Here is a 16,789-nt window from a genome sequence, read left to right as displayed (position 1 = left end):
ATTTGGTGCTACAGGGAGAGTTCTAGGGCAAGGGCATCATGGGAGAGAGAACATGAGAGGGCAAGGTGCTCAGTTTGAAGGAAGAGGAGGCGTGGGAGAGAGGGGACCGTCTAGGGTTAGGGGTGATTGCGAGGCTAGGCCTAGGCCAGCCCATGAGCCGGCCTAGTTGGTTTCCTCAACCTGTTTTTTTTTATGTGTATATATATGTTTAATTTCTTTTTGTCCTAGCAAAAGAATGAAAACTCTAGAAACCAAGCAAAAGAATGAAAATTGAACTTTACGGGTATTATGTCTGGTGCTTGGTTTGAGTGCTTCATATCTATGACTATCGTTGCAGACTGATCATAACAGCCAACTTGTTACTTAGCTGCATCCTGCCTCCAAAATGACTACGAAAATAGAAGCTTCAGTGCCATTTAAAAAAAATGCTAGAGCATCGTTAAATTATATGGCTACATTACATCAGCATCTTTCTAAAGACAAGCCAAGGTGATAAGAATAAACTTTACATCATCAACCAAAATTGTTTCGAGATTAAGATATTGCAAATTTGTAACCTGTGGGTATTGAGATGTAGTCATTGGACCAAAGATGCAGCAAAAACAGATTGCCAGCACAGATGAAGCCACTCGATTTCAGAAACAATCCCTGGTCACTAGGACAAAGCTTATTATTTGACTTGACAAAGGGCTCACTTTGTCCTCAAATAATGCAGTGTGGATAATTTATTCTTACACGGAAATAGCAGATATCTATGAGATAAGTAACACTGAAGAACATGATTTCCCTAGTAAGTTGACATATCCTTGAACTGAATGAGCTGAGAACTCCATCCATGGTAGTTTGGCTCATATACCAGAATCGGTCTTTCTCAATTTGGGCCAAGAATCCAATTTCTCGCTGGCTATGCAGTCTTGGTGTGGATACCATTTACCCACACACGTGCTGCACTGATGAATGGGGATAAAAAGATAGAAACTTGTCTCGCTGTCGATCCTTCCAAGTATCAGTAGGTTTCACCTAAATAACAAATATGTATTAGTTTTGTAACTATGTTAATACACTTGGTAGAAAGGTCGGGCTGGTTTTTAGGCTTTGAACACATGGCATTTTAACATGATTTGCTAACATATTCGTGGGGTTTGATTTAAAACTATAGCAGTGCTTATGACACTAGGTCCTGTACTATCGTTTTAGTAAACCACACAGGAATGCACTTCACTACTGCTTGATTAAAGTAGCAGGGACCTTTAAAACTTCATTTATATAAAAAAACATGCAGCATAGTTATTGAAACTGAACCGGAGAGCAAACCAATAAGCAACAGGTTCTGGCTCAACAATTTAAACAGAGGTTGGAATAGATTTCAAAAAAAAAAATGTAAGGTAGGGAAGATTATATCTTGCTTACAGGACGTGGATGCATATATACATCCTTACATTGTGGATGTCTTGCACACCAACGACATGTGTAAAGATGAAAACGAGATAAGTACACAAGTTAATGGCAGAAATTTGCAAGGTTGCTTGGCTATTGGCAGACATTTAAGGTGGTATTTTTCCGAAGTAGTACTTTTGGAACGATATAGCGGTAATTTTTACAATTTACATACACATACAAGAAGCTATCAAGGGTGACAAGTGGCTCACCTATTCAACATATGCCTCCTTTGCAAGGGAGCGAAGAAACCTCAGAAGTGATTTCTTTGCCCTGGAAACCTTCATGTTAGATTCTTCCAAACTGTCTTTATTTTGCGTGCTTGCTTGGACCATGTGGACTCTCCTCACAAGTTTCCGCAGTTCCTGTTGGCAAAACATTAGAGCAACTAGGGGGGCCCAAAACAGTTGAATTAGTTGTTTTAACCCCAAATACTGAACCGTAATAAGTTTCCACAGTTCCTGTGGTGCAGGCGCATCCCAGATGCTTAAACTGGTATTCCTGTGAAAGTTCTAGAAGTTGACGTAAACACCAGCCTTAACTGTTGGATGCATTGGGCTTAGCACTAGAAATGTTCAGCTTTTACAAACTATAAGCACAGTCAATAAGAAGGTTCAAGAACGCAAGACTATGGTATTATGGTCTCACTTTCCACAGCACAAAGAAACATCCAACCAGCAAGGTTATATTGCTTTAATGAGGTTCATGATGTGTTTTAGGCTGCAATGTGAACACTATTACTGTATACATGCAATGCTTCTATCATGGGTCAAGATCCAGCCCATGGCCTAAGACCGGGCGGCCCAAAAGCCCACTCGTGGATACAGTTCAAGCGTGTGAACAGTACCGCGGGTACTGTAGCTGCGGCTGGGTCCACGACATTCCTTGACCGTTAAATAGATTAGGGTTTTCAGAACATTTCAAATTGTAATAGATAATTTAGTGGCCAAGTTAACCTCTCTATAAAAAGAGGCAAATCATCAATAAAGAAATAAACAAGAATTAAAAGAAAAACCCTTCTTACCGTCCAGGCGCATGGCACCTGGCCGACCGTCGTTTCTCTCTCTCACGCCGCCACCCCCTGCGCCCAAACCCTAGCCACCGCCCACCATAGCTGACAGCGAACTCCATAGTCACCACCCTCCTCTTCTCCCTCCAATAAACAAACACCACTACATCAAGTATCAGAGACCACACTGAGGTCATGTATTTTGTCGAAGGGATCGATTTAGCAGTCAACTCAAGATCTACATATGTAGATGCGATCAGGATGGACTGCATCGACCTCGACAACGACAACAGCAGGCTTGGTCCTCACATGAACAATGCATGCGGTACTGTTCATCACGTGACCAGTAGCCATGGCGCTCCGATTTCCTCCAATCTTCATGCTCCACTCGGATCCGATCCTGCACCCTCACGGACGGATATTTGGAGGCAACTTGAGGAATTTCACCGTGAATGCCGATAATGTGTAGATGAGTTGTTCACCATCTTCGCCACTTCACGAAATTCAAAGGAGACGCTTGAGATTCCGTGCCCCCTACCACGACGACCGCAAGCCTCAAATGCCTATACAGACAAGGATAATCTGCAGCATGTTGCTTCACCGCCGACAACCGTAGTCCTACCAGATGCCATCGTCGTGTCATTAGCAGCTTCATCGGAGGTCATGAACAAAGCTTCTCGACGATCACCGGCAGATGAACACTCTTGCAACATCGCCCACACGTCGAACATCAGCGTTCCCTCTACGCCGGTCTTCCACCCTATCTCGACGTCAGGCGGTGCTACCAATGTCTCCCTAGGTGTGCCCGATGACGACTCCTCCACCGACATCAACGTTGTCATCCACGACATTTTCTCTAACATGCACGATGTCATCTCATTTGCTTCTCCAGATTCTGTGGAAGATGTGACCAGATACTTCCTTTCTGCAGGTTCCATTGTACCATCTGCTCTCCCATGACCCAAAATTTTCTCTGCGGATGGTCAAATCACGCACAACGAAAAACCTATTATTATGGCAAGCCCTAGCGTTCAGGAGGAACACACAGCCGCTACACAGGATTTTATGGTGTCCACGGTCACGACGTCCCTCACCGAGGCTTATGGCACTTCAGCAACCATGGACTCTAGTTTGCCACCTACAGCCGACTTGGAGATCACGCCTAGGGCAGGAGGCCCTAGGGTATCTCCAAATGCTGACCCCACAAGACTGCTGCCGATCAAACGCCTCACTAGAAAGGAGATTACGGAGAGGTGGTATCTCAACCTTTGCCCTCGGTGCGATGATAAGTTTAGCGACAGTCATGATTGCAAACACCTTTTCTTCATCGTGGTAGGTCGACCTCATCAATGATGATCCACACTGCACAGCACCACTAGTAGCAGCAGGTCGTGATATTGTTGCAGGCAAGGCCAATGACGCCCCGCTCCATGGCATGGTGTTCCAAGGTCCAGCCGCAACAGTCTACAATGTTATGACGATGGGAGCTACTAGTTCCTCCACCAACCATGACTTTGTCAACACCAAGCCAGGCATCGCTACTCCAACATCCACTTCAAGTTGAGAGGATTACTTCGTTGTCACCTGCCGCCTACCGCATTCCTGCATACACCGGCAAACAAACCATTGCACGGCTGATTGATCCTAGTGGACCGAATGATGCGGCGGTCTCCAATGCCTTCATTAGGACCAAGGCTTCTGACACTTCAACAATAGAGAACTCTCGTTCGCCACCCACACGATCTGGAGTTCACGCTCAGGGCAGGAGGCCCCAGGGCATTTGATGCCACTAGACCACCACCGATCTGCAAGTCATTCGGTGGGAAACCTTCGAGCTCAGCACCAAACGACCCAATACTAACATTGATCCAACGACAGCTTCTGTACCCAGTGACGCGGATTTGCCGCTTGATCCAACCTCCAACCAAGTGGCTAGGTCAATTCTCGAGCCGTCACCTACACCTCCTCGACAGCAACCACTCGCCTCCGCTCGTCGCTCATCTCCCTCAACGAGTCCTCTACACCCTTAGGTTTGCCATCCTGTACGTCACCATTCGCATCCTTCTACAACGGCTACGCGTGGTACCCCTCCCCGACTACCTTGCCTTCGATGGTGAGAGAAGGCTCCAAGGTTGCAACTATCTCCATGTTCCACGACACCGCCGCTTATACCTCAACAATAGCGGAGCAACCAAGCACCACCCCAACAACACCGGGTGTCCTCCAGGTGTGCTTTTCCCTTGGCTAGGACAACATATGGCCTTCGTGTTGGGTCGATCGATTGTCCTCTTCTACTATAGTCGACCAAGATCAATGACCGCGCCCATCCTGTTTTCGACAACTTAATCTTTGGGCGTTCTACACCGACTCTCCACGCTCGACAAGGCCACACACCCCACTCAATGCCAGCCATCAACATCCAGGTGACATCCTCCATCAGCGGCTTCCTCACAATAGGCTCCAACGCTGCACCTACTGCCCTCGATGTTGTGCCCAGGGAAGGAGGCCTTGTCACGATCGATGATAGTGCTCAGGAGGAGCGCGTAGCGGATCTTCAAGGGACAAATCCAAGTGGTGTCACCAACGCCTCGATATCACGACAGGACTGTTTGTCACATCTACAGCCGATAAGTTAGCTGGCGTCCCCATTAGCAACCATGATGCAGCAGGAGACCAGAATTGCATGGGCTTTACCTTCGTCAACGGCAACTCCAACGACAACAACCCCACATTGTGTGACATGTCAGGTGACCATGACGATCGCCTTCATAAGGGGTACAACATACAATTCCAGGCCTCAATCATCTAGATGGTCAACAACACACCATCCTTCATTTTCAGGACCTTCACCACTCATGGGATGATCCTCATCGCCTACCTGCTTGCCTCGTTTCCATGGGAACCAGGAGGATCGTGTGTTGCATGTATGATCTCCAATTCCCCCTAGCATTTGATGGACTTACAGTGCATGGCAAATATCAACATCCACAAGGTACACATTAACTCTGTCTTGCAGGAATTCAACAATAGGCACAACAACGATGTACATGGATTTCAATGACATCTCCAGCACAAAACATGACGTCGTCATGATCCGTGTCTTCATCTCACTCATCGTCGAGTCTACCTCCTTCACCTACATCAATGGCGATGCAATCATCTACATACTCCTTCAACTCTAGGCCACCGACGTCATCATCATCACAAGACGAATGAAAGTTCTTCATCAACCATCTCCTGCCCTGCCTCGTCATGCCAAGGAGCTGCATGGGAGCAGAACTCTTTCTTTAACATGGGGCTTCCTCGGGCTTCAACCATAGCCCTCACCTTGCAGCATGCGGAGCTTTCCCCAATTAGCAGTTTGAAGACGAGCCGCAAGTGAATGGAGGGAGAGATGTCATGGGTCAAGATCTAGCCCATGGCTCAATACGAGCGACCGGCCCAAAAGCCCACTCGCGTGTACTGTAGTAGCGGCCGGATCCACAACGTTTCTTGGCCGTTAAGTAGATTAAGGTTTCCCAGAACTTTCCAAATAGTAATAAATTACTTAGGGGCCAAGTTAGCCTCTATATAAAAAGAGGCAAATCATCAATAAAGAGATAAGCAAGAATTAGAAGGAAAACCCTTCTTACCGTCTAGGCGCCTGACGCCTGGCCGACCCTCACCTTCTCTCTCACGCCACCACCTCCCTACGCCCAAACCCTAGCCGCTGCCCACCATAGCCGTCAGCGAACTCCATGGTTGTCATCCCCCTCCTCTCCTCACTCTAATAAACAACCACCACTACATGTTCCCATATAGGATACTTGTTCATGCCGCAAATTCAAAGGGGAGCAGCAAAAGATTTATTGTTTCTTGGGTATAAGTTCTGACAATCTGGCATGATGCATCTTGGCACATGGGAATCAAATTCAAATTCTCAGCTCTTGTTAGGTTTCATCATCTCTAGCCGGCCCCAACTTGATTGGGATTAAAAAGGTTTTGTTGTTATTGATAGCTATTTGAATAATCATATGTATCCATTTTTTAAAAAATCATACGTAGAAAAATTAATGGTCAATAACATAGAATTTATAAAAGAACAAAGGTCTACTCATATGATTGCCAACATCAACTGAAAAAAAAAATTAAACTTACATTTACCAACTTTAGGCCAGATTTTACTCATTACAATAATGCAATCAATGCAGACCCTGATGGTATCAATAATAGTAAAAAAATCTATGATAAGCATAATTTCTAGACTCGAGAGATCAACAAAAATACTACTGATGAGGAACTGATATGTGAGGTCAAGGACATAGTTGTTACGACGGCGTGGCGAGGTGCGACGACCCACTACCTTCATAACTTTACAGTGCCTATGGCGCGTGGCATGATGACACCATACACACATCGGCGTGGCGACACCATACACGTGTCGGTGTAGCGAATACACACATTTCAATATTTTTTTCCTAATACACATTATGTCTCAAAGTATATATAAAAAGGAAAGGAAAAAAAGAAAAAAAATACACAAATTTAGCCCATGTAAACCAGTCCACCCCACTAACTTAGCCCATGTAAGCCAGCCCACACACTCTTCTATTTACCCTAGCCCCTCCGCTTCCAACCTCCCACGCACCGCTCGCGCCGCCTGCTCCCTCCCGGCACCGTCTGCTCCCACCAGATCTGCGCCGATCACAGGTGGCAAACGGCTATCCAGACGAGAGGCGAACACCAGACGAAGTCGGCCTCGATTATACAAGTACCCCTCTCCTTCGCCCGCCACAACACCTAAAAACCGTGGTGTCCTTGTGGCGAGACACCATTCTCCGCCATGACAACTATGGTCAAGGATAAGAACAGTCATAAAACAGCAGGTAAACACCAGTTTCTCAACTGCTTGTCAAGGTTTGAAATTTTGGTGGCACTGTAGTGAATTACTAGCCTACTGCTAATAAGGAAAAAATAACTAGTCAGGCAACCAAGCAAACTTAAAATGGCCTATTATTGTGGAACCCCATTGGGGACAACAGTACCAAAAGAGGATTCCAGGTTCCAGGACAGCTCACACATAACAGCAAACTTCATAATCAGCAAATATTAGTACAAGTCCAGTCCTTCAGAGATTGAATAGTTTGCTGACTGAAGTATTAAGCATCAGAGTCTTAGTTGGTTGAGATGTTTGCCGGTTAAGATGGGTCCTCCCTATAAAGGTTATATTATACTTCCTTAAAGCAAGCAATAAACAATTAAGTCTCCAATCTAAAGTTCAAATCACTTTTTTTTATTTCAGACATCTTGGATAGCTAATTTAGTTTGGTAATATTTCAGTTGCATTTCACCTATCAATGTTTGTAATATGGTACGCAGAGGATAAGGCAGATTGCAGTGTTACCTAGACACCTGTGTCCAAATTTTTTTGCCAAATAGGACATCCCAAATTCGAGTCAGAATCGGATTCCGACACCGTGTCGGATTCCGAGTTGTATTTCGCGTGTCAAATTTTTTTTGCCAAATCGGACACCCGAATCTGAGTCGGATTCCAACACTATGTCCATGTCCAGGTAACACCCTCGAGTCGCCTGGCTTCGTCTGTGCAACAAGAAGCTCTAATCGATGCCAAGGGCAGATCATCCTCAAGTCGTCAGGCTTGTCCCATCAAAGTGAGGCTCTGATCTAACTGATTGATTGATTGATTGGTATGACGCTGGTCTGCCTTTATAGTCTTTTTGGCAAACCTTCCTAATACTTTCCAATTACTAGAAGACTTGCCTAATGCTAATCAACTAGATAACTTGCCAAATACTAGAAGACAACCTCCTTGTGATAGTAGGAATCTAATCCTATGTTGATTCCTAATTGTTGGAATATATCCTCCTGATATGGCCATTATGGAGCTATGGCAGGATATTTCTGCCATCATGCTGATATGGCTATCATGGTTGTTTATGGCATATTGATTCTGCCATTAATTGTGCCATTTATTGGCTAGATTAATTCTGCTGTAATTAGGTGTAATTACCTACCAAATTCTGTACATCCTGAACATTATTTTGAACGAATCATCCATTCCAATTCCTTCCTTCTTTCATGGTATCTGCCTAAACCGATCCTTCCACCCCTCCCTTCTGCCATGGGCGACAACAGAGAAGATGCTGCAGCAGCTGCGGCTGCAGCCACTACCTTTGTCAACCCAGCTTTCACATTATCCACAATCAATGTGCGTTCGCACATCCCTTTCTCCTTCAAGATGTACCCTCCAAATTTCAGCCCATGGCGTGAGCTGTTCACATGCCTTCTCGGCAAGTTCAGTGCCTCCAAGCACATTAATGGCACACCAGCATCCGAAGGTGCCGACCCTATGTGGCAGGCCACTGATTATGCGGCGCGCTCGCTCCTCTACGCCTCGATCTTGGAGATCCTCTCCATCGCCCTCACTCACGACGCCTCCGCTCGTGCCATCTGGAGCAGCATCAAAGGCCTGCTTCTCGACAACAAGGCCTCGCATGCTCTCTCCCTGGAGGCGACATGTTGATCCTCGCGTGCAATCAAGCGCAAGTCGATATGTTGATCCTTGCCTACTCCTAGCGATTGAAGACCTTCGCAGATGCCCTCGCTAACATCCGCCAACCTATCTCCTCTTACACTCTCATTCAACCCATGGACTAGACAGTTCCAAGTCTGGCCAACAGGCAGTCCAGGCATCCTTGGCCCTACTCCTCGGCCTTTCGTCACTCATGTCGCTTTCCACAACACGCCACCATCCCTTGCATCTTGGGATCAGGCATCATTGATCCAGGCTCGGAACGCGATGTCCATGCAGCCATCCGACAACACTTGGTACATGGACTCTGGGGCTGCATCCCACCTCACCACAAATTCTGGTAACTTGTCTCACATATCCCCACTCGTCTACCCATCACCGGCACCGGCATCAAAACTCTCACCACCCAACCTCGCCCACTGTGTCTACAACACGTCCTAACCTCGCTCAAACTCACTCAAACTCATTACAAATTTAGTTTCCGTTCGCAAATTTACCACTGACAATCTATGCTTCGTGGAATTTGACCCTTTTGGTTTTTCTATCAAGGATCTCCGAACCAAGCACAAGATTCTTCACTACAATAGCTCTGGCGACCTGTACCTACTACGACTGCCCTCTTCACTACGCGCCTTCATCTCCCCGCCGCCCAACACTACCACCATATGGCATCGCCGCCTCAGTCACCCTGGTCGCCCAACTTTGTCTAGCTTAGCTTCTTTGCGTGCCATCTCCTATCATAAACCTGACACCGCCACTTGTCATGCGTGTCAGTTAGGGAAACATGTTCATCTCCCTTTTTATCCCTGTCTCAGACAACATGGTCATTTGAAATAATTCACTATGATTTGTGGACGTCTCCTATAACTAGCATCTCTGGCATTAAGTATTACCTTGTATGCTTGGATGACAACACGCGCTACTTGTGGACTTTCCCCCTCACTCAAATCCACCACCTTACAGGCTCTACAAAACTTTCAAGCCTACATCCACACCCACTTCCAAACATCCATCTCTTTCATACAATGTGGCAAAAGTAGGGTATTCGACGACACGGCCACCCACAATTTCTTCCTCGCCCGCAGCACCCACTTCCGCTTCTCCTGCCCCCCCCCCCCCCTCACACACACACACACACACACCTCGCAACAAAATGACAAGGTAGAGCTGACTGCTCTTCCAGGCCAGCCTTCCCCTATCATTTGGGGCAGAAGCACTACGCACTGCCACACATATCCTCAACCAAATTCCCACCAAAGTACTCCACAATAAAACCCCATACGAGTCCCTATTTGGCACCCAACCAAACTACTCTCACATCCGTGTTTTTGGCTGTCGTTGCTATCCCAACCTCTCATCCACAGCCACCCACAAACTTGCACCGTGTTCCACTAACTGCATATTTCTTTGTTATCCCACAAATCACAAAGGTTACCATTGCCTCAAACTATCCTCAAAACCACATCATTGTCTCCAGGCATGTTTTTGATGAAACTTGATTCCCCTATGCCACAAGTTTGTCTATGTAGGGATCCTCATACTAGTTCCTTGACAACACGAAAGGCAACGTTGTCCCTAGCAACTCTGTTGCAACCCCACAGCTGTTTCCTGTCGGCATGGCACCTCCTGTCACAGCACCAGCAACACCGACAAGACCCCTCAACGCTTCACCAGACGCGCATCCAATTGCAACCCATCCAAGAACGCGCATCCAATTGCAACCCATCCAAGAACGCGCATCCAATTGAGCTGCTCGCACCCTCCTTGCCAAGCGTGCGCCTACACACGTCGCACCAGACACCCTCCTCGCCATGCATGAACGAATCCATCGCCCAGCTTCCGGTGCCCACCCCTCCGGCAAGGAGGGTGCCTCGTGGTCGCTGCTGGCCGCACCACCTTCATCAACGGCACCGGATCTGCAGTGACCGAAGGACACGCGCCCGCCTCTGCAGCAGCCGGATCCGGTGCCCTTTATGAAGGTGGTGCGGCCAACAGCAACCACGAGGCACGTGAAGGAGTAAGAGCCGCTGGCTTCCTTGTGCGCCTCATCACCCAAGTCTACTCGCGTCGAACGCAACCTGGTCCCTCCGCTCTGGCTTGTAACTACGGCTTCCAACTCAATTCCCACAACAACTTCGACATCCATCACCAACAACATCGCACCCTTGGGCCCCCTTCCATTTCCGATGCAACGCATAACCCCAACGGTGAATGAGCACCCGATGCAAACCCACAACAAGTACAACATATGAGTGCCCAGGGACTACCTCATCCTCTAGGCTTTGACAACTAGCACCATCTCTCCCCTGCTGAAGACCTACCGAGGTGCCCTCGCTGATCCACATTGGCACGCGGCTATGGTGGAAGAATTCAATGCTCTCACCACCAATCGGGCTTAGGATCTTGTTCCCCCTCCTCCGAACGCGAACATTGTCACCTGCAAATGAGTCTACCTCCACAAACTCAACTCCGACGGCTCCTTGGCTCGTTACAAGGCGCGATGGGTTCTGCGAGGCTTCTCACAGCAACATGGCCTCAACTATGACGAGACATTCAGCCCCCTCGTCAAGCTATCCACCATTCGAATAGTACTCTCCCTTGACATCTGCAATGATTAGCCTGTCAACCAACTGGACGTCAAGAATGAATTCTTGCATGGCACCCTCACTAAGATCGTGTACTAGCAGCAGTCATCCAGCTTCATCGACTCCATGCACCCGAACCATGTGTGTGGCCTCAACAAGTCGCTCTACGAGCTCAAACAGGAGCCACACGCTTGGTACAGTCGCTTCCAAGCCTTAATCCTCACCATTGGCTTCCACAACTCCAATTGCGACACATCCCTCTCCATCTACAACAATGGCTCTGAGGTCGCCTACCTACTATTGTAGGTCGAAGACATCATCCTCACAACCTCCACATCGGCTCTTCACCGAGTGATTGCATCTCTTCAGCAAGAATTCTCAATGACCGATTTGGGCACCCTTCACTACTTCCTCGACATCACTGCTCATCGCTCACCCTGTGGCATCTTCCTCTCTCAATAGAAGTATGCTGCGTTGATCCTGGAGCACGCCAAGATGACTCAATGCAATCCATGGGCCACCCCCATTGAGGTCCGCTCCAAGTTGTCATCTACAGTCAGCGATCCAGTGTCTAATCCCACACTTTGTCGGAACCTTGCTAGTGCCTTACAATATCTCACCCTCACTCACTCTGACATCACTCATGTGGTGCAACAGGTATGCCTCCATATGCATGATCCTCGGGAACAACATTTCTCCCTCATCAAAAGAATCTTGAGGTACATCAAAGGCACATTGGGATTTGGACTTCAACTATCACGTGGCTCAACCATTGACCTCATTGTCTACTCTAACACCAACTAGACTAGCTGCCCAAACACACATTGCTCCACCTCCGAATTTTGTGCCTTCCTCGGCGACAACCTCATCTCATAGTCCTCCAAATGATAGCACACGGTGCTCGCTCCAGCGCAGAAGTAAAGTACCGCGGAGTGGCCAATGTTGTTGCCGAGGCATGTGGATACGACAATTTCTCGCCGAAGTCCATCAACCTCTCAAGAAGGCCACCATTGTCTATTACGGCTACATCAACGCCATATATCTCCACAAATCCAGTGCAACACCAACGCACCAAACATGTGGAGATAGATCTACACTTCGTTTGTGAGCGTGTTGCTCTCGGCGACGTTCGTGATCTTCACATTCAACCTCCCTACAATATGCGGATATATTCACCAAGGGAATGCCTATAGCAATCTTCACCGACTTTCAGTCCAGTCTCAACGTCCGCTCCACTCCCGGTTGACACTGCGCCGGGGGGGGGGTTGGAATATATCCTCGTGATATGACCATTATGACGTGAGATGGCAGGATACTTCTACCATCATGCTAATATGCTATCATGGCTGTTTATGGCATATTGATTGATTATGTCATTAATTGTGCCATTTATTAGCTAGATTAATTCTGCTGTAATTAGGTGTAATTACCTACAAAAATTTGTATGTCCTGTACATTATATATATGCCTAGAGCATCAATGTAAAGAATCATCCATCCCAATTTCTTCCTTCTTTCACTTATGTTACGCATGGTTTCCATAACAGTTTGGCAGGTCTTTGCATGAAAGGATGAAGACCAATATAACAGAGGGCCTGAAGCATTGAACACAATTCGTGTGAGAAATGCGAAACAGGCTACCCGTACCTGAACCCTCACTCTTTGAGGTCTCAAGAAAACAATGCAATTATTGCTTGCCTCAGTAGAGCAGAAAGTATGGACCAGTAAGCGGCATAGAAATGTGGTGCTAGGAACAACTAGGAAACATGTTCAGAAAAGGTTTTATAATTTTAGTTGCAGTGGACTTTACTATTAAGCTATTGCTTCCATGGCCTCGGGCTCCAACCTATTACTTTCCAGCAAAGCTTTTCAAGAGCTTACAAGAAAGTAAGAAGGGCACTACACCAATTAAATTGTAGCCTAGAAAACTTTTTAAATTGCTTATAGAAGAGTTCTACGCTATGATATACATGTCCTTATTATCTTATATAATTGTCCATTATTAATCTCTTCCGTGTCGAGTTAATCAATGAACGAACTTTCTGGTCAAATTGCCAAATAAACTTTCAAATTTAAGCGCAGAGAATACCTGACGATCAAATTCAACATTATGGACCGAATAAACTTCATTACTAACTGAAATGTCTTTGCAAAGGAGTCCCTCAAACCATCTCTCTGCAATTTCCATATACTTTTCATCGTCCTATAGAAATTCTGAATGGTTAGTTCAGTATTTGTTAGGTACAAAATCTAGTAATATTAACCATATAGGCTACCTCTTCTTCATCAGGTGGGTCCTCCACTTCCTCCTCTTCCACCAACAATGTGTCTTCACTCAATAAGGCATGTAACTTGCTATTATCTCCATCCTTGGAAGCCTGTATTAGAGTATCCATCAATTCAGGTTGTGCACTGCGCAGAAGGCTTCCTGGTCAAAATTGATCACATATTAACATATAATAAATAGCTAATATATGAAAAGATATAGCTTGATCATTATTTACTGGTTTTCCCTTTTTAAAGGCTTGTTTTTTTTGCAAATTTTTTTGTCCATGGATCAACACATACTAGGTAAATTACATTCATACATCACAAGTTTAGAATTATAAATACAAAAACCATATAAAGATCAACAAACTTGAAAACTTAAGGTCATACAGATCTCGACCAAATGATAATTTTTTGCTTAACACTTGAGGACACTACTCACCATAATGCACATCTAAATCCCTTACTCAAACAGCTTGAAAAAAAGCCATACACTGTAAATCCACAACACCATGCAATAATCTAAACTGACAAGTTCAAACTTTTGTTAATCCTTCTTGCACGTTGCTGCATTTGTCTGAATATAGCAGTATTGTGTCAACAATGCTCACAAACATTAGCACAAAACATGTCACAGAAGATAAGGATTGCTAATGGCATGTGCATTGTTGGATGCAAAGTATTATTTCTACAAACTATAATTTCTTAACTAAGAACAATAATATAATGGGTAGAACTGGAAAACCAGACCAAATAAATGGTTGATTTCGGTTCCGGCATTGTATTGCAAAATGAACCTGAATGTGAAGTGGGCCACATGTGTAGCATCCATCATATTTATGAAAATATGTATATGTGCTACCATACCCAATATATATATTAGACCCTGACTGAACAATACCTGAAATTATCACATCAGACTAAATTTACAAATTTGACGCAAACCTACTGCTATGACTTCTGCCAATCTAGAAATAAGGTTGCATGCTTTGCTTCTCTTTTAAGTCAACTAACATAGTTTCGTAAAGAAATCAAATGAAGGGTTTAATGTAGTTCTTCCATGCAGTTATGTATTCGGATGGAGTTCTGGCTGCACTCTTTGCTGCCTGTTCACTTGGACATGGTAATCAAAATATGAGCTTGCAGAGCAGCTACTGATTTCAAGGAACCAACATGAAATACAATCAACAGTTCAATACAGAATCGAGCAGTACATAGAAGAAGTTGAATTGTGAAGCAAATTCAGGGAACGAAGCAGTGAGCTGCAGCCATATCACGGAGTTGACCAATGGCCATAGGTTGCAACCTTAATGCAATTTAAATTTAAATGAACGGAAAGAACCACACTACCAAGACGTTACAGAAATTGCAAGTTGACGGAATCCATAAAATCTGCCATCCATTTGAATAATAACACAACAATGGACTGCAAGAAAATGGATGGTTGTAAAGATAGCATCAGGGAAATAGTCAGACCGATATAATTGAACTGCCTCCTCCTTCCTTCCCGCACATCGGGCCCAAATCTCTGCAAACCAAGATGCATATATGAACGTCACAATTTCGTGATCCGCCACAAGCTCGTTACCTAAACAACAGATGTACCTTCACGAGCATGAGAGCGTCGAACACCTCACGCTCCAGCGACGCGGCCCTGCAAAACAAGGATCACCCAGTAGGCGTCTTGCCACAAAAATCCTGCCACGAAGCGGATCGCGGGGGCTGGGTGCGCACCTGAGGATGCGCTTGATCTGGGGAGGGGAGAACTTGGCGAGTTCCATGCCCCACTGCACGGCGCGGCGCGCCTCCCGCTTCAGCTCGTTACGGCTCTTCTCGAAGGTCACGGCGGCGCCGTCTGCAGCGTCCGCGTCGTCGGCCTCTTCGGCATCGGAGCGCAAGGGACCGGCCGGGCGGAGGGCGCGCGGGTGGCTGAGGCCAGGCGAGGGGGCCGGGAAGGAGGACAGGAAGCGGGTCGGCTTGAGGGAGAGGAGGAACGAGCGACGCAGCGACACGCCGCCGGCGGCGGCGGCGGCGGCATGCGTCATGGCGTGCGGTTACAGGTGCTCGAGTTGTGGTGTTACAGGTGCTCGAGTTGTGGTGCTACATCCAACGGATAGGGTTTAACACCTCTGCTGAGGGTTTGTGTCTGTTGCTACAAATAACGCCAGAAATTTGGAGAAATTTAGGATATGTTTGATCGCAACCTATAATTGACACGTTTAACGTAACTACAATTTTAATAGTTAGTGTTTGGTTGCTTTTATATCTTAATATGTCTAACTCCTTAGTTTATTGGTCAACTTGTCGACTAAAGTTTTTTGCCTAATTTTGCCTAAAAGTTAGATAGCCATTTTTTTAAAATAAAAATATGGCAAAACTAGGGCTAGCCATCCTAGTCAAGAATATGCCAACCGAATGTGCTCTTAGTCATATTTAATTTCAGTTCAAACTCATTTAAGGCCTCCTTTGGCTCCCTATAATTGAAAGAAATGAATTTATTTTAATTTTTCATTTGAATTCGAATTGGTAGGAATTGGATTCAAATGTCACTCGCTTTTTTTGTTTGGATGCAATATAGAGCCAAATTTCCAGCTTGTATAGGAGGTGATGTGGGTTTGCCTGATCTTCCAAAGTTAATATAATAAGTTAATTTGGTGGAGTTTTAACGTTGATGATCCAAAGACTACGACCAGAATAGATAGAAAATGCTCGCAACTATTACACCATTACTCTATGATTATCAACTGTGCTAAGACGCAATTGACCAAGTCAAGAAGGTTTTTTTTCAAGCGAATCGATAACACAAAGCAAGAACTGGTAGATGTAATCTGAATATTGCTGATTGCCAATAAAGTACTCGAGTTTGGGGTTATACAAACGGATATACGACGAAACTGTCTAAAATAAAATAATCTAAGCAAAACACAAGCTTAAACTACAACGACTACTGTGTATATAT

General features: G+C 45.7%; 1 protein-coding gene across 1 annotated transcript; it reads right to left on the bottom strand.

Moving 5' to 3' along the window:
• Positions 1–415: 415 nt before the first annotated feature.
• Positions 416–15,962, bottom strand: LOC133923963 (uncharacterized). The gene is made up of 7 exons (XM_062369292.1): positions 15,565–15,962; positions 15,436–15,484; positions 15,307–15,358; positions 13,839–13,990; positions 13,652–13,765; positions 1,650–1,802; positions 416–1,020 (listed from the first exon to the last, which is right to left on the bottom strand). The coding sequence occupies exons 1-6, from the start codon at positions 15,873–15,875 to the stop codon at positions 1,650–1,652; spliced, it is 831 nt and encodes a 276-aa protein (XP_062225276.1). The 5' UTR covers positions 15,876–15,962; the 3' UTR covers positions 416–1,020.
• Positions 15,963–16,789: the final 827 nt, after the last annotated feature.

This window comes from Phragmites australis, chromosome 7, assembly GCF_958298935.1.
Source record: "Phragmites australis chromosome 7, lpPhrAust1.1, whole genome shotgun sequence".
Lineage (NCBI taxonomy): Eukaryota > Viridiplantae > Streptophyta > Magnoliopsida > Poales > Poaceae > Phragmites > Phragmites australis.
The sequence above is the reverse complement of the archived record's forward strand: the minus strand, read 5'-3'. Positions and strand labels throughout refer to the sequence as shown.